The 21,350-nt window shown below is 33.9% G+C and overlaps 1 protein-coding gene across 1 annotated transcript in view; it reads left to right on the top strand.

The window, feature by feature from the left end:
* Positions 1-21,350, top strand: part of LOC149795358 (uncharacterized) — a 121,059-nt gene that overhangs the window by 92,762 nt on the left and 6,947 nt on the right. Inside the window, exons 25-28 of the mRNA XM_089963783.1 lie at positions 6,743-6,969; positions 15,071-15,482; positions 18,556-18,737; positions 20,629-20,812. Of these exons, the coding sequence (XP_089819909.1) occupies positions 6,743-6,969; positions 15,071-15,482; positions 18,556-18,737; positions 20,629-20,812 (1,005 nt within the window). The remainder of the gene's footprint in view (positions 1-6,742; positions 6,970-15,070; positions 15,483-18,555; positions 18,738-20,628; positions 20,813-21,350) is intronic.

Consider the following 21,350-nt stretch of genomic DNA (forward strand, 5'->3'; position numbering starts at 1 on the left):
TGATTTATGGATTTGACTCAAGTATGTTATGAGTATAATTTCAGCGATGAAGCTTTTGTTTGTTTGTGTTTTGTCTACCATGGATAGACATGTACAAACCTCCAACAGGAAGCAACTCCAACTTTAGTAACAGATGAATTTGTGAGGACTGCATGTTGACTAGGTGTATATTACAAGTCTATCATCCATTTATTGATTTTACATGACTTCTGTAGATCTGATATCTACAAATATTAAATGCATTAAAGGAATATTTGTGGCGGACATTGGAGTTTCTAATTCTTACCTATCATCAAAAGTTGTTCACACCCTACCCATATTTCCATCAACTATTAACCAGAACCTGAATCATCCTTGCTGTCTCATGCCCTCACCTATACTGTTATCAGTGGTTATATAGACCCACCAACTGAGTTATTGAAGCAGGTGTGAATAATGCAAACTACTCTGTATAATGTACTAAACAATTTAAATAAAGTTTTATATGAAGATTTGCTTCATATTGAATATTGATGTTTAATTGCATGTCTATCAGCCTTCAGAATTAATATCTAATTCAAGTACACATAAACTGCATACAGTATATATAATATAGATGTATTCACCTTGGTTTTAAGCCTGGTATGCATGCAAATTTGGTATATTTAGGCACAAGCCTGTTTTGCAGGTCAAAAATTATGGTTATCATATGGATATTGAATCAGTAATTGAATATTTACAATACTTAACAAAAACAATACCTTTGGTAATAATAATAATAATAATAATAATAATGATGTCTATTTATCAAGGTAATTTAGATTTGTCATTGAATGAACAAAATGAAACATGTATTGTGAGATATATACAGTCAATCCTGGTTATCTCGATTACATTGGTGGTGTCTAAAAATGATCTACATACCTTTAACCGGTTCCAGAGATATCAGGGTTTAGTTGACAAATGTCTGCAGAACAATAATTGTGCATCTGAAGCACCAAGAATGAGGAATTTTGTTTCTAAAAGCAAATGGCATTTCTAATACACAAAAAAATAAGAATTCAGTCATGCCAGGTTGCAGAGAAAAAGATTGGAAGTTTTTTTAAATGAGATTAAGTAACGAGTCACACATTTTTGAACACTGAAGTTACCATAACAATGTCAGTGGTTTCAAGTTTTTATTTCCCTGTGAATAGCCTCATCCCTTTGGTAGCCTCAGCAAGACAATAGTTTTCTCATGCTGACCAAAATCTAGGCAAAGTTAAGTACATGTACATGTAGGACTGAACTTTTTTAAAAGTATTTTATATTGTTAGTTTTGACTTTGACTAGTAGCAAAATGTAATTACAGTTACTGACCAAAATTTGCATGAAAATTGATTGCTTAAATTTGTTGAACATTAGAGGTTCCTTAACACCAGTATGCCGTTTTTACTGATAAAATTTGCCAACAAATTCTGTAAGAAGCTGACTTATTCTATTCATACAGCTGTAGTCCCATATCCCTTTTGACTTTGATCAGTGACCATCGGCAACAACACAGCACCAGAAGAAGAGTCAGTGTATCATTTTGACAGATTGCAAGGCTTTGATATTTGATTCAAGATAATACAAATGAAAGCTCTCCTCTTTTTGTTTTATAGACGTTATTCTTATCAGTCACTATCTGCTTCATTCCATTTCAATTGAAGAATCGGTAATAATGGCACAGCAATGGACAACTTCATTTTTAAATAAACTGGGTCCTATGGATTTTTTAAAATACCATTTGTACTTTTATTTACTCTTGTTCAAAACAAATTAATAACCATGTTTTTGTTGGGGACAGGTACCAGCTTGGTTTGGAATTTTGCTGGTTTCTATTTAAAGATGATTGTAAGTCATGTGATCTAGCCATGTTGAAGTTGAAGGCTTGCGCTCACACTAGGCATAGAAACACTCTAACTATTTACTTTATAAATGAACTCTGAACCAAAGTTGTTGATTGTGTATAGATTAAGTTGGTGACTGACTGTGACAATATTGGAATGGATTACATTATAGTTTGTATGTTCCACAATGCATCATGAATTCTGTCCTATCTGTAATTATGTCAGTTTTCAAGTTAGCATCATTAAATGTAACTAAAACTACCTAATTCATTTTAAATTATAGTGTAAAATGAATTAGGCATTGTTAGCTACATTTAGTGATACTGACCATAATGACAGGGCTATTGACTTAACAGGAGTCAAGATAAGTGGACAAAAATTAGCATATTATCAAATTAGCAATAAAAATATTTTCTTTTATAAAATTATATCCCTTCCCATCACAGGCATTTGTTTCTGTTAATAAAAAAGTGGGGAAAAAGCTAATGATAAAATCCACTCTTCAAATGGGAGAGGAAGTGGATCAGTTTAGATTCACATACCTTTATGGATAGAGACAATTGGGAGAGGGGAGTAAAGCTGCTCATAATTGCATGTATGCTTATGGATACAGACAAGTGACAGTGCATACCAGAGAGTACTTTGTCTGTAAAGGGGCATGAATGCATGCTGGTGAGTGTAGTACCTCATTGCCCAGTTACACTGAATATCAGGTCTTTCAAGTTAAAAAAGTAGTACAGTCTAACCCACTTATCTTGACCTAAGCTAATCAAGAATTCATGTATGTCGAGCGTTTTGGTCAGGTCCCGAAAAAATTCTTCTTTGTTATGCTAATTTTTCCTCACTTATCTCAACCCCTGTTAAGTCGATAGCCCCATTATGTCAGGCACAAGTTTCGGGTTGAAGTAACATATAAGTTGATTTCTAAATTCAGCACATTGACATCTGTTTAAACATACTGATAAAGTAACAAACTTTATTCTTTAGGAGATAATGTGACTTTAATGAAAACATTAGGTAATTAAAAATTAGTTAGACCTTTCTTACTTTATATGTAATTATTACTCAGATCTGTGTGGTCCCCCTCTTGAAAAGCCACCCCTTATAAATGACCACGTTCCTGCTGCAGAAGGGGTGGCTTTATAAGAGGGGGGCTTCTGGAAATGAATATCTCCTACAGAAGCAGAGTGTACATTGATTATTAAGCTTTGTCTTTTGGTAGTTTTGCAAGTATATTCTAGGACTAGTTTTGAACTCAGGTTTCATCAGTTTTGTCATAATAATCTGTGCCTTAATGAATGTGGTTTTTTTTAATTGAATTAAGAATGTCTTCTTTATCTTGAAGACATCAGACAAGAATAACTGAACTTAAAACCCTCATTAAATTAAGTCATGTCTTTCTTAATCTATTTCCCAGCATTATATGCTTTAAACCACATATATATGTAAAAATGTTATTTTGTAAAGCTGCAGTGAAACAAACACCAAAATATATTCATTTGCTAAATTAAAATTAAATGTTTCATCATTATATGAATTAGATTTAAAGACCCATTGTAAAGTTTTTATGAATGAATATGACATTTCATGCATACTTCTTTATGTTGACACATGATCATAATGAGGACAGAAATGAAGTAGTATGTGGTGCTAGTAAATTTCATTTTGGCAAATATACAAGTACTCTTGCTGATTTTGTCTATGAAGTAAGTAAATTTCTATAAGCAATAATGCATTACTGTCATTTGAAGGTACTATTTTTTTTTAAAGTTTGGTGTCTGTGACTGTGATGCAGACATTGTAAAAAAAATAAGTTTCTATTCTTGCAAGTTCCAGTTCTGCCAATTTTTATAATTTCATTTTTTTCTCTCAGTAAAATCAAAGTCAAGAGGGTTACTCATTTATCATGGTCCTCTCCACTACTACAATGGACATGGACACCAATGATATCAGTATTGTATTTGTTATATAAATCTATATTGTGCCTTTAATGTTTGGTGCATGACTGTAGATTGCAATTAGCTATAAATAGTTGTTTACGAGTTTTAAGCTCAATCTTAATAATAAACTTGTTTACAAGTATGGGGTAATTTCCCATTGGATGACTTAAGTCAGGTGGGTTCTGCTGCATTGTGGGGATATATTGTGAAATATGTAATATGGAAGGTATTGCAACAAACAGCCATAGAGTGTATATAAGGACGACAAATTGAACAATTAATTGATTCCTAATTTCCTATATCCAAATAAGATTCCTGATTTCCTATATCCAAATAATGTTCTTGTTTTGATTATCAGTCTGCAGATTTATTTAATGTTCTGCTTAGTTTTAACTTTATGAGGAAATTATTCATTAGAACTACAAAGTGCTCATAAGATAGTTTGAATTGAAGCAACATTTTGGAATTATTGTGTATTTATTCAAAGGCATTTTGGACATTGCCATTGTGATACATCAAGACTGTTGAAACTTCAGCATATTTAATAATATTGATATACCAGCACATTCTGACACTGGACACTGCCAGGTGCACTAGCTGCGAGGAAACTACAGGATCACTCAACTTTATGCGCTCCAGCCAGAAATGCTGGAGCTTGATTCAAAGACTTGACATCGCTCAGCAACTGCCAGTTCAAGCTCACCCTATTGTCAAGCCAAATGCTGTAGCTAGCCACTTATTACAAGTGGCAAAAGCAACCCTGGAGAAACAGCACGAGATGAGTGGCAACAATACTGAGGTCAGAAGTCAGATGAACTAGATCAAAATATTCCAGAGGCATTTGCAACAATAGAACTTGAAACAGTGCTATGCAGCATCAAATCAGGCAAAGCAGCAGGATATGACAACATCCTGCCTGAGTTCCTGAAGCATCTTGGTCCAAAGACAAAAGAATGGCTTGCTGCTTTTTACACCCATGTTGTAAGGGAAAAGTGCGTGCCGACTTTGTGGCATCAGGCAAAGATTATTGGAATACCAAAGCCTGGCAAATAACCCAACAATGCGGCCAGTTATTGGCCAATCTCCTTGCTTTCAGTCTGTTTTAAGGGACTGGAGCACCTAATTTTCCAAAGAATTGGTCCAGACTTGGAGAATATCATAACTGTGAAGCAGGCAGGCTTCAGGCATGGCCATAGCACTTGCAATCAAGTCCTTGCCCTGACTACATTTGTTGAAAATGGGTTTCAGACGAACCTTAAAACTGGAGTTGTTTTTCTAGATCTAACAGTGGCATATGACACGGTCTGGCATGCAGGGCTGCTGTTGAAAATTTTCAGAGTATTGCTGCACTGGATAATTGAGACTATTGATCTGTTCCTTTGCAACAGGTGCTTCAGAGTGCACAGCAGAGAGAACTGCAGCTTGTAGAGGCATCAGACTAATAGACTCCCTCAAGGGTCTGTTCTTTCGCTAAGTTTGTTCAATGTCTACATCAATGACTTACCTTTAACACAGTCATGCAAGTTCATGTATGCAGATGACATTGCTCTTGGGACCCAAAGTTGCTCATTTGCTGAGCTTGACGGGGTACTGAATAAGGACCTGGAGGATATGAAGTACTTCTTCAAGAAATGGCATCTACAGACAAGTGCAACAAAGACAGTCTCCAGCATCTTCCACCTTCACAATGCAAATGCGAACCATGAGCTTTGCACCCTCCTCAATGGGCAGCAAATAAAACATGAACTGATGCCAACATACCTTGGTGTGACTCTGGACAGATCACAGACATTCTACAACCACCTAAAGAAAACTGCAGCAAAACTTAGTACTCAAAACAACCTACTCCACAAACTGGCTGGCTCTTCCTGGGGTGCTCAGACACTCCAGACATCAGCACTGGCCCTCTGTTATTTGACAGCCCAGTATTGTGCTCCTGTCTGGGCTCGATCATATCATACTAAGCTAATTGATGTCCAGCTCAACACAACAATGTGCATAATCTCCGGAACACTATGTCCTACTCCACATCTACATCACCAGGAAGCAACAACAAAAGTGTTGGCTAAGGTCTATGCCAGTGAGAAACTTCCATGATACATGGACATCACCTCACATCCAGCAGTCTGCTTGACTTCGAGATGCCCAATCTGGTTAGGTCCATTGCTGGAGGATATGACAGCTATTTCAGCATGGAGCATTGAGTGGTCTTCAACAGATGTTGTAAACTACTCCCTTGTAGCTGAGCCACCTGTCTGCTTTCTGGGCTTCAACCTTCCATGTCATCTGTGGACCACTCTGAACCACTTTCGGACAGGACAGGGATATTGTGCAGTCAACCTTGTCTGATGGGGCCAGGCCACTAACTCTTCCTGTTGGTGTGGAGCTCTTCAGACCATGTCACACAGTGTGAACAACTGTCCACTGACAAAGTTCCCCAGTAGACTGCAGGCTCTGCGTGTTTCTGATGATGATGCAGTTAAATGGCTGAACATGCACAGCACACAATAATAATAAATATAGTAATAATAAAAATAATAATGATAATAATAATAATAGTAATAATAATAATAATAATGATGATAATAATAATAATATTAATAATAAGCACATTCAGGACCTGGAATTGATTCTTTTAGACCTGTATAGAACTTTTTAGGATTATTTTGGATTTATTCAGAATAATTAGCTATATACTATAATATTTTTCAGATCCAACTGCAACAATTCATGTACCAGCAGATCAGGTCTGTGATGTTTGCTTTACTGATTAATCCATCTGCCTGCACCATTATGTTATGGCAGATCTTGGTCTGTGCAGTTTGTGATTGGATCTGACTTATAAGGTAGTATATTATATGGTAGATGTCCTGTATTTGCAAAGATGGTACTTTACAGTCAGTTTAATTCCATAACCCATGTAGTATTACATAAGTTCTTTTATATCTTTAGATACTGAACATGATGGAAAAGATATGGTCATGCCACAAAATGGGCTTGTCGATCAGCAGACACCAACTTTGTCTCGAAGCCAGATGTCTCAAGTCACGATCCAAGTTTGCTCAGATTCAGAGCTTAATATAAGTAACTGTTTAACCAGCTTAGAGAAGAAACTGGACAAGGATTACATCTGTACACCCCTGACTGATGATCTCATTGCAAAAATGAGCCCACAAGAGGTACGTCAAATCAAATAAGTTTTCTTTTCTTTCCTGTGTTAGAGTTGTTAGACCACTCTGGAGGTTTAAGTGGTTAGAGCATTAACCTCAGATGTGGGAGGTCATGAGTTCAAAACCCAGTCAAGTCATAACAAAGACTTGGTGCTCTGGTGCTCAGCATTAAGAGGTAAATGTTATGGCTGGTCACCCTGATTGATGATTTTGAAAAATTTAGTATTAAAGAAGAAATACAATTAACAATTAACTTATCAACAAGCTTTAAATTCAGCTCAGATTACATAACACATGGTATATGACTATTGACTTCACAGTACAAAGACTAGCGACTTCTTGATTCCGGTATACATGATCTGCTCCGTGATTTTTTACTGTCATCACAGAGATAAAAGTGTCTATTCTATCAGAGTCTAAATTGCAGCTTCGATCAAAGTAGATTGATAGTGTCAAGTCATTATACAATGCATTGATTAGTGACAAAATAAAATAAAAGATAATATGGGCAAAAGTTCTCTGTTTTGTTAGTTTCTTTGTTTTGTTTGTTTGTGTTTTGCCCAATTGGAAGTTCTAAAATCTACAAGCATGCGGACGCAAAACAAAGAAATACACAAATTTGATCTATTTATCAGGTCGTTCATAAATAGTGACCGCTTCGGTTGTCTAGTGGTTAGAGCATCCGCCTCAGATGTGGGAGGTTGTGGGTTTGATTCCTGGCCGAGTCATACCAAAGACTTACAAAAATGGTACTAACAGCTGCCTTGCTTGGCGCTGAGCATTAAGAGGTTAGTGTTAGGACTGGTCGGCCTGGTGTCAGGATAATGTGACTGGGTGAGACATGATGCCAGATGTCTGCAGCGTGATGCTCAGGTGCTAGACATCACTATAAGCCTTCCACACTGCAGACATTGGAGTGATATGACTCAAATTGTTAAAGCTACATTAAAAATCCAAATCACACACACACATGCTGTCTATCATCATGTAAGTCATTCTAAACTATACTATGATGACAAAATAAAAGTACATATCCTTTTCTGGTTTTATGTAAATGACTAACCATCAGCTTAGAAGCCATGGTGGCTTAGTTGCTTAGGTTGCCAAATTTGTGACTGAAAGGTTTGTCAGTTCAAATCCTGCCATTGAATCCACCCTGGTAGGCTACTGTGGTGTGTTTTGGGGCAGGGCACTTTACTCCAACTGACTCAGGACCAAATAACCTGTTTGTGTTGTTGTGTAATGCAACACAAAACCATGACATCACCTAAACTTTGCTATCATCGGTGATTACTACCTTAACATGCACTGTCAAACCATTTTAGTAACAGTCTTATACATACTGAATTTCATTTTCAAATCTAATGAAAACAACACACGTTATAAAACTCAGCTGAAAAAGCACAATAAATACCTTAATTGATTGCAATTTGTCAATAATTTTAAAATTGACATTGGTACAGTTAATTCATAATGGTAGAGTATTTATCACAGTATTTGGGTGCCTTTGCAAGATCTAGGATTCCAAGCAATTGGAACACTGTGCCCAAATATGGTCAACACACAGAATTGAAAAGGGACAAAGGAAAATATGAAAACATACTCGAGGCCTGTACTGTAATGGTAAAAAATGAGCTATTTGTGTTTGACTTGCCAGTAATATCTACAATCTGCACTCAGGATGTCTTTACTTTGATTATGTATGTACTACCATTTATACATGTCTCCCTCAATAACTTTTGCACAATGGGGCCTAAAGCCATAGTCTGCAGTATAAGTGAGGATGCAAGTTACTGAGAGACTGCTGATAAATTAAGGAATGGACAGTGACAGTGAGAAGGGTGGGGCAGGTAAAGTAGTTGAACAAGTGTTTAATAATTGCATTGGGAATAATCATCAACAGAGTGCTTTTTCTGATGAAGTTCTTCACTTTTCTGTATAAATTACAGTTGTTTTTATTATATCCCATCTATGAAAGATTATTTATCACCTTACTACATGTGGTTTACACACACATCAAATGCGTATCAGCAAAATATTAAGTAATACATCACCACTTACTGCATGTGAATGTGTTACTTTAGATTCAGAATAAAACAAGATTGATTTTTAAAGATAGTGACATTTTATGCAGAAAAAAATGTCTGAACTCTTGTTTTTTTAAAAACATTTGTTATATTAGTGTAATGCTGATGTTGTGGTTTCTTTTCAAGTTGTAGCAAAATCTTTGAACAAACCTTTGTGAATCAGAAAGTTTAAATTCAATATAAACTTGTACCTCATTTGTTCATAAGCTTTTCATGCACCTCATAGCAAATTCTACATTAGGTGTGAAAAGTTGTGTCTTATAAACAATGACTCAACCACTTTCTTATATTTTGAACAAGACTGTAAATTTTATTTTCTTTCATTAATTTAAATAAACACTTGAAATTAAACCATTTTCATTTAATTAATTTTCTTTGAGATATTGCATCATTCAGAAACACAAATGCACCTAACTGTGGTGTTACAAAATTAAAATTTTGGTTTTAACTAAAACTATTTTCCAACTTCATTTTGTAAAAAGACAGTGCATTATTTTTAAAATCATTTATTTTCCATGCTATTTCCATGTGATGTATATGATGATACTGTCATACTGCAAGTCTCCATATGATTTCCATGCTATTTCCATGTGATATATATATGATGATACTGTCATACTGCAAGTCTGAGATGATTTCCATGCTATTTCCATGTGATGTATATGATGATACTGTCATACTGCAAGTCTCCATATGATTTCCATGCTATTTCCATGTGATGTATATGATGATACTGTCATACTGCAAGTCTCTATATGATTTCCATGCTATGTACATCATGGTACTCATGCTGCAAGTGTCTATATAATTTCTATGTCGCTTTCCATCTTCCCAAATATATGTCAGCATGTATACTTTTTTGTCTATGTAGTTTTCCTGATATTTCATGGTTTCTCCACGTTGACCATATGGAAAAGTTTCATTATGATTTTGATGAACATGGAGAACTGAAGTGTGGGAATTAAGACTAAAATTGCCAGCAATAACAATTCTGCCCTCAAGATACAGCAATGTACTATGTTACATGAATATTGCATTGCCATTCAAATATTAATATTTCAAGTATTTTAAGCTGGTACTGCTATATGTCTAATAATGAATTCATTTCCCAGTGCAGTAGTATTTGACCTTTAGTTTTATTTGGTGTTAACTCAATACAGAAAAGATGTCATCTGAGATACTATAGTTTTATTTGCCATTGCAAATGGATTTGTCACCATGAGATTAAGTCAACTCTAGCCATAGAATTGTGGATTACTGTGCATTTGTGAGCATGATTTTCATCGCTTTCAACTCATTGCCATTTGTTTTTATTTATATTTTATCTTGTTGTGCTTGATGATATAGGAAGGATTTATCTTTCCAAATGTTTATGTCTCCATTGCTAAATTCTTTGAACTTTGCCTTTAGTTGACACCATAAACTGCTGCTGCGTGGAAATATACAGTCTGCTTCAAGGTGTATTTTTACTGTAATTAGTGCATATCATGGTATGCAATAAGTTAAGTGCAGTTTTAACTGAAATGAGCAAGAACAGCACACATAATGGGAGGCAATAAAATCAAGTGCAGTTTTAATTGCAGTGAGCAAGAAGAGTGAATGTAAAATGAGGAAATAAAGTGAAATGCAATTTATTTGTTGTAGTTAGTTTCAGAAACAGACTATAGCCATTATTCAGCATATGATTGACATACATGGCCATGGTATGTGTTATGGAGAAAGTCCCCAGGAAGCACCATTGACCCATCTGAAGCTACTGGCAAGCTTTCTCACATACCCACATTGGCTGAGCCAAGACTCAAATTAATTCAGAAAGAGGTGAGATTTCAATGTGTGAGTGATCTGTAAATGTGTGTTCCTTAGGCAACTTGACCACCCAGGGCCCCTTGATTAAAATGAACAAGAACAGTGCACATAATGTGAAGCAATAAAGTCAAGTACAGTTTTATTGAAATGAGTAAGAACAGTGCATGTAATGGTAAGGAACAAACTCTATTCCAGCATTGACTGGATTGAGCAAGAAAGGTGTACATAATGGGAGGCAATGAAGTCAAGTGTAGTTTTGATTGAAATGAGGCAATTGTTACGACTCTATGCTCTTGAACTAAGTACTGTAAAAGAAACAAGCAAAACCAACAAGTTTTGTAAAACTTAACAAATAATTGAATTCTCTAAGTTATAAAATGAAAATTTAAGAGGGACTTGCAGTATTGTGAATTAATTCCAAAATAATCATAAAAGTTATATCAAAAGTCCCAAAAGAGTCCAGTGTTCTGAATGATTTCTAGGTCTTGAATGTGCTGATATACCAATAGCCTTGAGTGTGGTGATGTGCCAACAGTCTTGCTGTATGAGAAAAGCATTGTCCAGAATGTCTTTGAATGAATTTACAATAGTCCCAAAATATTGTTTAGTCCAAACAGTTATATGAGCTCTTTGTATTCCAAAATATAATTAAAATAAATGTTTCCTGTCAAATTAAATCTTTACACAACATTAAATACTTCTGCAGACTGAAAATAAGATAAGAACAGCAATAAAAATTGGAATATGAATAATTGTTTAATTCTTCTTCTGTACATCTCCATGACAGTGTTACAACTTGTCTTACAATTAATCCCCATGTGACATATTTCGCAATACATCGTCAAGTGACATGTTGCAATATCCAATCATACCAATGGAAAACTATCCCAAACTGTGCACAGGATCATTATCAAGACCATGAACAATCTGTTTATAGCAATATTTAAAATAGAATGTACAAACATGGGCATATATTAGCTATGTTGTTTACAAATGATCATTACAATCTAGTCATCTGTCTGCGTAGGTTCGAGTCTCCGATTCGGCCAATGTGGGTATGTGAGAAAGCTTGCCAGTAGCTTCTCGAGGGTCGGTGGTTCTTTCTGTGGTTTTCCCGGGTTCTTCCTCCACCATTAATACTGGCCGCCATGTATAGCCTATCGTGTGCTGAAAAATGGCTTTAAACCCTACAACAACAACAACAACAATCTAGTCATGGATAAAAGTTAAAAACAATATACACTTAAACACAATGAAGTCAAGTGCAGTTGTGATTGAAATGAGCAAGAACAGTGTATATAATGGGAGACAAAAAAGTCAAATTGCAGTTTTAATTGAATGAGCAAGAACAGGAGAGGGAATAAAGTGTAGATTGTTTGATGAAACCACCTGTAGCCAACAAATGCACTGTCACTGCAGTCAGAAGGAGATGTTTTCTGTTGGTGCCATAGGAGCAGATACTCTAGTGAGTCAAAATGAAGTTAGTACAGGTAAAGTTTCAAAATGCGAAATATGATTTGAGAGGTAAAATTAATTGATCAAGTACATTATCCACAGATCTGATGGCATGAAGTTTAATAACATGGATAAAATCAGTTATTTTCCAACATGTGACTTAGGTTGCAAGCAAAATGTAAACAGAAAATCTCTCACACACTAAAAATGAAATATGCCAACAACTGAAGCTTAACTGAATGATGTATACATATGTAAGGTTGAGATAAATGTTGTGGTGAATAATCTTTCTGGACTTCTGTTTTGTTTACATACAAAATATTTGCATTTGTGTCAAACCTGTATGTATCACCAGATCTATGTATTAATGATGTAGAAAGTCTATGCAGGATGCACATAAACTGTTGTCATTGTTTATGCACCTGTGACTGAAAATAAATCCTAGTTCTTTTAAGAGCAAGTTATATGTGTAGGATTTTTTTAGCTGCTATCTGTCTCAGTTAAGTTTCATAACTAAGCAGGGCATGGGCCCATGTGCAAAAAATGGACTTGGTTGCTAGAGCATGGTACATTGTATAAACTGACCTACTTGGCATAGTTACCAATTTATAAAATTTTCTATATGTCTGCTGGTTTGTATATGAAGCTGTGACATCCATTTGATGTCCATCTGTCACTTTCTGAATATGTTTTTGGTTTCCAAACAAAACAATTTATTGACAGCTGTTATTGTTATAAGTTAATAAACCTCTTGATATGAGGTCAATTTGTCAAAATTCAAGTCTCCAATAACTAAAGGAAAATGAAAAGGTTTACAGGTTTCCATGCACACAATAATTTTAGTTAAGGATGTAAACCATAACAAAAGTTTTTGAAGTCATGAATGTTACTTATTCAGATATTTGGGTTGACAAGCCATAGATGAAATGACTTATTTAGATTATTTTGACACTTGCAGTTTAGTTTTAGACCATGTGCGATGACCAAAACTGTGGCTGGGTTGCACTTGGATCAGGAAAGTAACGTTTATATTTCAGGGTCAAGGTCACCATGACACAAACAAGGAGAATGTTTATATAAAATAAATCTTATATTAAATACCACATACTGGTATGATATACCATTGTTATAACTCTATGGTCACAAACTAAGTAACCGAATAAAGCAAAACCAACAAGTTTTGTAAAATTTAACAAACAATTTAATTATTGTAGTTATGAATGAAAATGTGACAGGAACTTAATGTATTATGAAGTGAAATCAAACTAATCCTTATAAAGGTCTATGAAATTCCTAAATGAATGAAAATTTCCTTATAAATTTCAAAACTGGAAATGTACTGGTCCTCCAAGAACAGTGATGTTGTCAAGATGGCATTGTCCAGAATGCTTTCAAATAATTTATAACTGTTCCAGAATAATATTATTGTCCATATGATGAGCACTTTCAGTTTCCACCGAACAGCCCAACAGATGTTTTTCCTCTCAAATAATATGTAAGTAATATCTGTCACATCTGCAAATTTACAACAGGAACACAAGAAATGTGAATGACTCCAAAATCAGAATGAAACTGATTTCTCAGTCCTCTCTTTATATACACCATCTGTTGGGTCTGTATTTTGCAACAGACCCCACGTGACGGATCACATTACTCATTTTGCATTAAATTTGCCTATCCATGTGACCTAGCCCAACCAATGGGAAATTACTGAATTCTTCCAGAAACGTCAAAACCCCCATCAGCCAAAAGTGCCATTTAAGTCTTATTATGTAGATTATTATTATTAATTGTCAGCACATACGTAAGCATCTATTTATAGATCGTATGCAATACAAAACTCTTAAGATGCTTAGGTCATGTATGTAAAATTTAACTAAATATATTTTGTATGATTTACAGTCATGAATTAAAAGTATAAAAATTAGATAAAATCATATCCCAGGAATTACAAAAAATGTAAATAAACATAACACCATTCACCATACTCTTATGTTTTTTTAAATCAATTGTACAAGCAGTTTTCATTATTTACATTAAACACTCTTGATGTTAAAGAAACATTAAGGAAACCAAGAACCCACAAGAAAATAACATACCTTGGATAGGGGGCCATTTTAGCCTCATACATTCTGGAGCCAGTGATATATTGAATCTCACACATCAGAGATATAAAGCTAGTGCCATCACTGTATGATCCAGGTCTCATAATTAAACTTTTGAGTCATAAAAAGGTACCTGTATACCCTTCAAGATTTCTAAAAACAACTTTCACGAAAAAAAATTGTTACTTACAAAGCATTACAACATAGAATAATGTCATGTAATGTACCCAGTAATATAATATAATATAATATAATATGTTGTTTTATGCAAGGAATTGTGGGTAAAACTTGTAGTCTTGTACTGTTTCTGTGACTCCTATCTCAATGAAATTGCAAAATAGAAGCTAATAGCAGTCATATCTATAATATCTTGTAGAAAGATACCCCAAATGACTTGCTAATATGTCTGATTTGTACAGAAATTTCTTTGCCTACGTTCATCAGCTATAAATGTCACTGATAACTTAAAACTGACATTCATTTACCTGCTCCAGTATAACTAAGCTTTCATGTTGTCAAGGTTTGTAGTGATCATTTATACCATTGTGTATTTTTTTCAGAAAAATGAAAGCATGTACAATTTAGGCTATGTTGAAATACAATGACTAGGCAGGCTGTATAGGGTATATGCATTTTGATATTATCCATTTTTTTCAGCTTGAGAAGTTCTTTAAAACAGACTTGCTGGTTGAATGTAAGTTCATACTGAAGGAAAAAAAGGTTTTGATAAGTGGAACTCAGCAGAATGTGTCCAAGGCAAAGGACAAGTTTCAGGAGAAGTTGAGGAACAGAGCAAGAAAAGAGAGTGAAAAGGAGGAAGCTGGGTGGTTGTATCAAATAGTCCAATGGCATTATGAGGAAGTGACACGGGATGAGATGAAATTAATACCATATGATAAACTGATCAATCTTAGAATGGAGAAAGCCTTCAAGAATGATGATAAACACCTTGAGCTACCGGACCCCAGTAATGACACTGTCTATATCATCGATTTCAAACATTATTGTGAATATGTCAAAGGTCATAAAGATGATTTTGTCAGGATAGTCAGAAAAGACATTCTGAAAGGTAATTATTAGTAACTGAGATGTGGAACCATACAATAGTATTTTTTTAGGTATACATTAGCCTCATAATAAGAAAATTATTTACACTTTTTCTTGTGACCAGCCTAACTTAGTCTTCCACTGTTTTAATCCTTTAAAACAAAAGCATCTTAGCCACATTCATTTTAAAAAGTGAAGATGGAGTTTTATGTTTGCCCCCCTTGTTTATAGAAAATTGTTGCCCAGTATCTAATTTGAATTACATGTAGATCATAAATCCATTAATAATGTGAACTCTTGACCATGAAATTGATATGTCCTGTTAAAATATTGTTTTCTAGTTTGGTAATCAGTACTATGTGAATACCAACAGGCTCAGTAATCGTGATTCAGGTTGATATATTGCCTGTTTTCCTTTCGAATCATCAGTATGAGAGTGACCACCAATAAGATCGATAATCATGATTCAGGTTAAAATACTTCATTGATCTTTTTAGATGATCAGCATTGTGACCTTCAATAAGGTCAATAATCATGATTGAGGATTTTTATTGCTGACCCCTTGTGAACACTAATACTTAAAGAAACAGGAATTTATTTTAATCCAGTTTGTTACCTTGGTATATCTTAGTGTGTTTAATGACTTCAGTAATCAGCTTTCATGACCTAGAGATCAAAGTCAAATGCAGCTCTTTCATAGTGTTATTTTGGGATTTAATGATTATAGTTTGATATTTATAAATTTTACCTAATTACTTTCAAAGTAAAAAAAAACAGAAGGACATTATGTGAAGTTGGTGAGCGATTAGGTATAATTTACATTTCAATAAATGTAAAACCATGAGCATTAAGTCATTATAATTACAATCTTACCAGGGACCCAAGTGGCAGAGGGGTTGAAGTTGCTTACCTTACAGATCAATAACATCTCACCCCTATCTGCATGTATTAAAGTCTTGGCCTCGCCAACATGGGTATGTGATAAAACTTGCCACTAGCTTCCTTTGAGTCTTTGGTTCTTCCTGGGGTTTTTCTAGGTGCTTCCTTCACCAAATAATACTGGCCACCACATATAGCTTATCGTGTACTGAAAAATGGCATTAACAATATAACAACAACAAAAACAAAAACAATCTTCCCCCTTCCTGTCATCAAATCGATTTATTTCAACAAACTTGGTTGAGGGTAGCACATAGTTTTTTTTTCTTTATGACCATCAAATGATGTCAGAATGTTATTCGCCATCTGCACTAGCCATGTGTTGCTGATAGACTTTGTCCATCATCGATGTGGAACTAAGAGTATCAGTGACTCATTGCTAGCTATGATGTTCTAGCCTTAATAGCATCACAAGTGTTGAGAAGGGTGACAGTGATTTTTACTGAACAAATGTCCTTTTCATTTGTACTGCTTATTTTTCTTGCTTTCTATGCATTTGGTCTTTCGGAACAAAGAAATGGGTCCAAATTTAGTGAGATCCACTGCCTGATATGTCATGTCACCATCACATTGCATAACAGCTAATTGAAGCACTGTTGAAAAAAATATGCAATAAGTTATTGAAGTCAAGTCACTCATAAAACCTGCCATATGGTTTATTTGGCTGATAAATTATTGCTGGCATGTAGGAAGAACTGTGTAAAAGCAGTTTGAACTTTTAATCAGAGATTTTATATTGCATTGCAAATTTTGCTCTGAAATCATGATAGATTGGGGTGGGGGTATCTTGTTATTTTCATTGTTGTGAACTTGATACAGACAAGCTTCACCTTAAGTATACTGGAAACAGATTGAGACCCAAATAAGTCCCCAGAATTAATTTACCAGTGTGGTAGAAGTCCAGCAGTATCACATGACAGTTTACAGCCAATCATATGGCAGAAAAGCAGACAGATCATAACAGTTGGAATTATATTGTAATGAGCTCATAAATGTACTTACTCCTACCTACAAATACAATTGACTCTTGACCAAACTTTGCATGTTGTTGCATTTCAACAATATCTTTGACTGGTTCAAAAGAGAGGGTACTTAGCAATATTTGTTTCAACCAAAGGTTATAATAAAAGTTGCAATTAGGGATTCTCAGTCCCTCATGAAGATAATGAGAGGAACAATTTTGATTTTTGTATGAAACTGCATTTGTGAATTTATCTGAAAAATACATTGAATAACAACAATAAAGTCCCTTCTCACCTTGTGTTCAAGGTCAGTTGCCATATCTTTGATTTGTTTAGTAGGATGGCTTGTGATTACAATAATTCAAATAAAATACATATCAGTGCACATTCTGACTTTGATATTTGATCATGTTAACCCTGTTATAATAGATTAATTTGACCAAACTTCATAGGTTTCCTCAATCATTTTTGTCTTAAAAAATCTTTGATAATTTAAACATTTTGCAGGTGAAAAAAAGGACAAAAAAATAAGCTTCTTATGGGACCTGACAAATGATTTTGAGCCAGTCCCTTTGAGGATACTTTTTGCATGTTTCAGTCAGTAATTTTTACTCTTATTCCATTTTGGCAGGCATGGCATGGGCATTAAAAATGACAATGTTTGTAGTACGGTGTAGTAGTTGATGACAAAAACTATCCTTATAATGTGAGCAATGTACAGTACTAGTCATTTTCAGATGGGGGCAACAAGTTTATCTAGTAAAGATTTAACAATTGACTTAATATTTCATGAAGCATTGTCCCATTAATCAATCCCATTAATATCATTCCATTAATCGTTAATGTACTTAGTCATTTTCAGATATGGGTCAACAAGATTTTCTATTAAAGATTTTTCAGCTGACTTAATGTGTTCATTAAGCATCATCCCATTAATCAATTTCAGAATGAGTCAACAAGTTTATCTATTAAGGATTTTTCAGTTGACTTAATGTGTTCATTAAGCATCATCCCATTAATCAAATCCCATTAATATTGTTCCATTAATCTGTAATTAGGTGTAACTTCTGAAACAGATTACAAACTGACATAAAATTCACATGAATTCCAAATCATAGATAAGAGTTATTGCCAATAACATGGCGTTATTTTTTTCCCTAATGGTATAACTAAACTATTATTATTGTTCTATAGCAAGAATTGGTGCTTTACCTGAGACTTGGGATGAAATGCAAGACAAGGAGAATCTTAAACGTGTAAATGTGTTGAATCAGAGTCCAGAGTACCAGCAGTTGGAGAGCATTTTCCTCACAGAAGCAACACAAGGACAATATTCCCACAGAATTCCAAATGTGGGGAACATAAAAGTAGTAAGGGTATGTATGTATGTATGTGTGTGTGTGTGTGTATATATATATATATATATATATATATATATATATATATATATATATATATATATATATATGCAAGAAGAAATACATGTAACCTGAATTTACTATTTACATTTTACAAATTTTAATGTTGAAAAGAAAAAATACATTTTATATAAAAGCTACAGGTGAATTTTGGTAACAGTATGATTTTATTTTATAATATTATAGCTTGAATTGTGATCATTATCTTATCAAAAATGCTTGTGTGAGGGTTGTATCTCAGACGAAATAAATAACAGTTGCAACAAGAAGAATTTCTTTGTCTGACTATATTAATGAAAGGAGATTCCTACAGTGGCATTTTAATATTTTGTCTTTCCAAACATAATACTTCTGAAATTATCTGAATGGACAGTTAACTGAATTGTCTCATGAATTTAGAATACATAGAGAAAGCAATGCTGTAACTTCTTTATCTTCTTGAATATCATGAATTTAGAACACATAGAGAAAACAGTGTTGCAACTTCATTGTTGTCCTCAGTATCATAAATATAGAATACTTAGAGACAAAATGCTGTAACTTCTTTGTCTACCTGAATATAATGAATTTATCATACATAGAGAAAAACAATGTTGTAACTTCTTTTTCTCCCTTCATATCATTAATTCATTGTATCTTTCTATATTCTGCTAGTGATCATTGGTGAAACTAGTATTATATTAGACTCTCCATTTATTTGGAATACCTCATACATACCTCCATTTATTTGGAATACCTCATACATACCTCCATTTATTTCTAATACCTCATACATATTTCCATTTATTTGGAATACCTCATACATATCTCCATTTATTTGGAATACCTCATACGTATTCCATTTATTTGGAATACCTCATACATACCTCCATTTATTTCTAATACCTCATACATATTTCCATTTATTTGGAATACCTCATACATATCTCCATTTATTTGGAATACCTCATACATATTTCCATTTATTTGGAATACCTCATACATATCTCCATTTATTTAGAATACCTCATACATACCTCCATTTATTTCTAATACCTCATACATACCTCCATTTATTTGGAATACCTCATACATATCTCCATTTATTTGGAATACCTCATACATATTTCCATTTATTTGGAATACCTCATACATACCTCCATTTATTTCTAATACCTCATACATACCTCCATTTATTTGGAATACCTCATACATATCTCCATTTATTTGGAATACCTCATACATATTTCCATTTATTTGGAATACCTCATACATATTTCCTTTTATTTGGAATACCTCATACATATCTTTTTATTGTAAACTGAATTTATTTTCTGCAATGACTGATTGAGACTCCTAAAGCTTCATAGTGCTATGTAATTATTAATAACACTGTCTCACACCCTTGCTTTTGTGGACCTGTATGAGTTCCCATCTTTATGGGCCCCGTTGTTCATGAGTTATTGAGGGAGAGGCCAGTGTATCAAAATATTGTAATAATTATTTTTCCAGGGTTAAAAAGATGAAGTAATAAAGTTTTGGTCAAATTTTCTTCATTGCCCACATGATTTAACTCTGTCTCCAAAAGTAAATCTTGTGTAGAACATTTTTTTTTTGAAGACTGACGATGCCATGCTTTCATCCAAGCTTCATATTATTTATATATTATGTTGGATATTTTTTATATTTGACAAGAGGCTTATATGGTAAACTCAACATGTATGCTACAGAGTTCTATCAGTCATGTATTATGTAGGACTCAGATTGTAGGAAGACTTGTGCCTATCCTTTGGATTTAATATAAACACTCTTGTCAGATTTTTTGTAAGTGAGTATTTTCTAATATACAACAAAGGATTTCTTGTTTCAGATTGAACGCATTCAGAACAAGACATTATACCAGCAGTATTCAGCCAAGAAGAAGTCAATGAAAACTAGATACAAAGACAAACCTAATGTGACAATAGAGCAAAAAGTCTGGCATGGAACACCATATGATAGCATAGATGGTATTTGCACCCATGGCTTTAATCGCAGTTATTGTGGTAAAAATGGTAAGTAAGAGTCAATTAATTTAGCTTGCTTGATTTATTGATTATTCATTCAGCTGAGTATCCATGTAAAGTTTTCTGACCATGGAACAATAATTTTGTGTACTGGTGCAAATGTCAATTTTACACTTATGATCACTGTGATGCATTATATTAAGAACATAATACATTAATAATTGTTACATCATTAACGTTTCTCAAATTCTTATTTCTGTAATTACTATTATAATGATTATAACATAAGGTATTCATTTATTTTTGTTATTGTGAACAAGCCATACAAATAAGTAATTTCTAAAACATGGAAACATGCAGTAAAATAATTTGTAATCATAGATGTTATAAATTTGAAGCCATAATATAAAATGTCAAAATGTAATAATTTCATGTCACAAACAGATCTTGCTATAAATTTTTTTATCACACTTGCCATTCTGTGTTCTAAACTCCTGTAAAACATTGAATAAAGAGTTGTATAATGACTTGAAAACAATTTAATTAGCACTCTAAATGTATTAAACATCTTGAATAGTTGAATTTC

Source organism: Sinohyriopsis cumingii, chromosome 7 (assembly GCF_028554795.1).
Source record: "Sinohyriopsis cumingii isolate HCF-2022 chromosome 7, ASM2855479v2, whole genome shotgun sequence".
NCBI lineage: Eukaryota > Metazoa > Mollusca > Bivalvia > Unionida > Unionidae > Sinohyriopsis > Sinohyriopsis cumingii.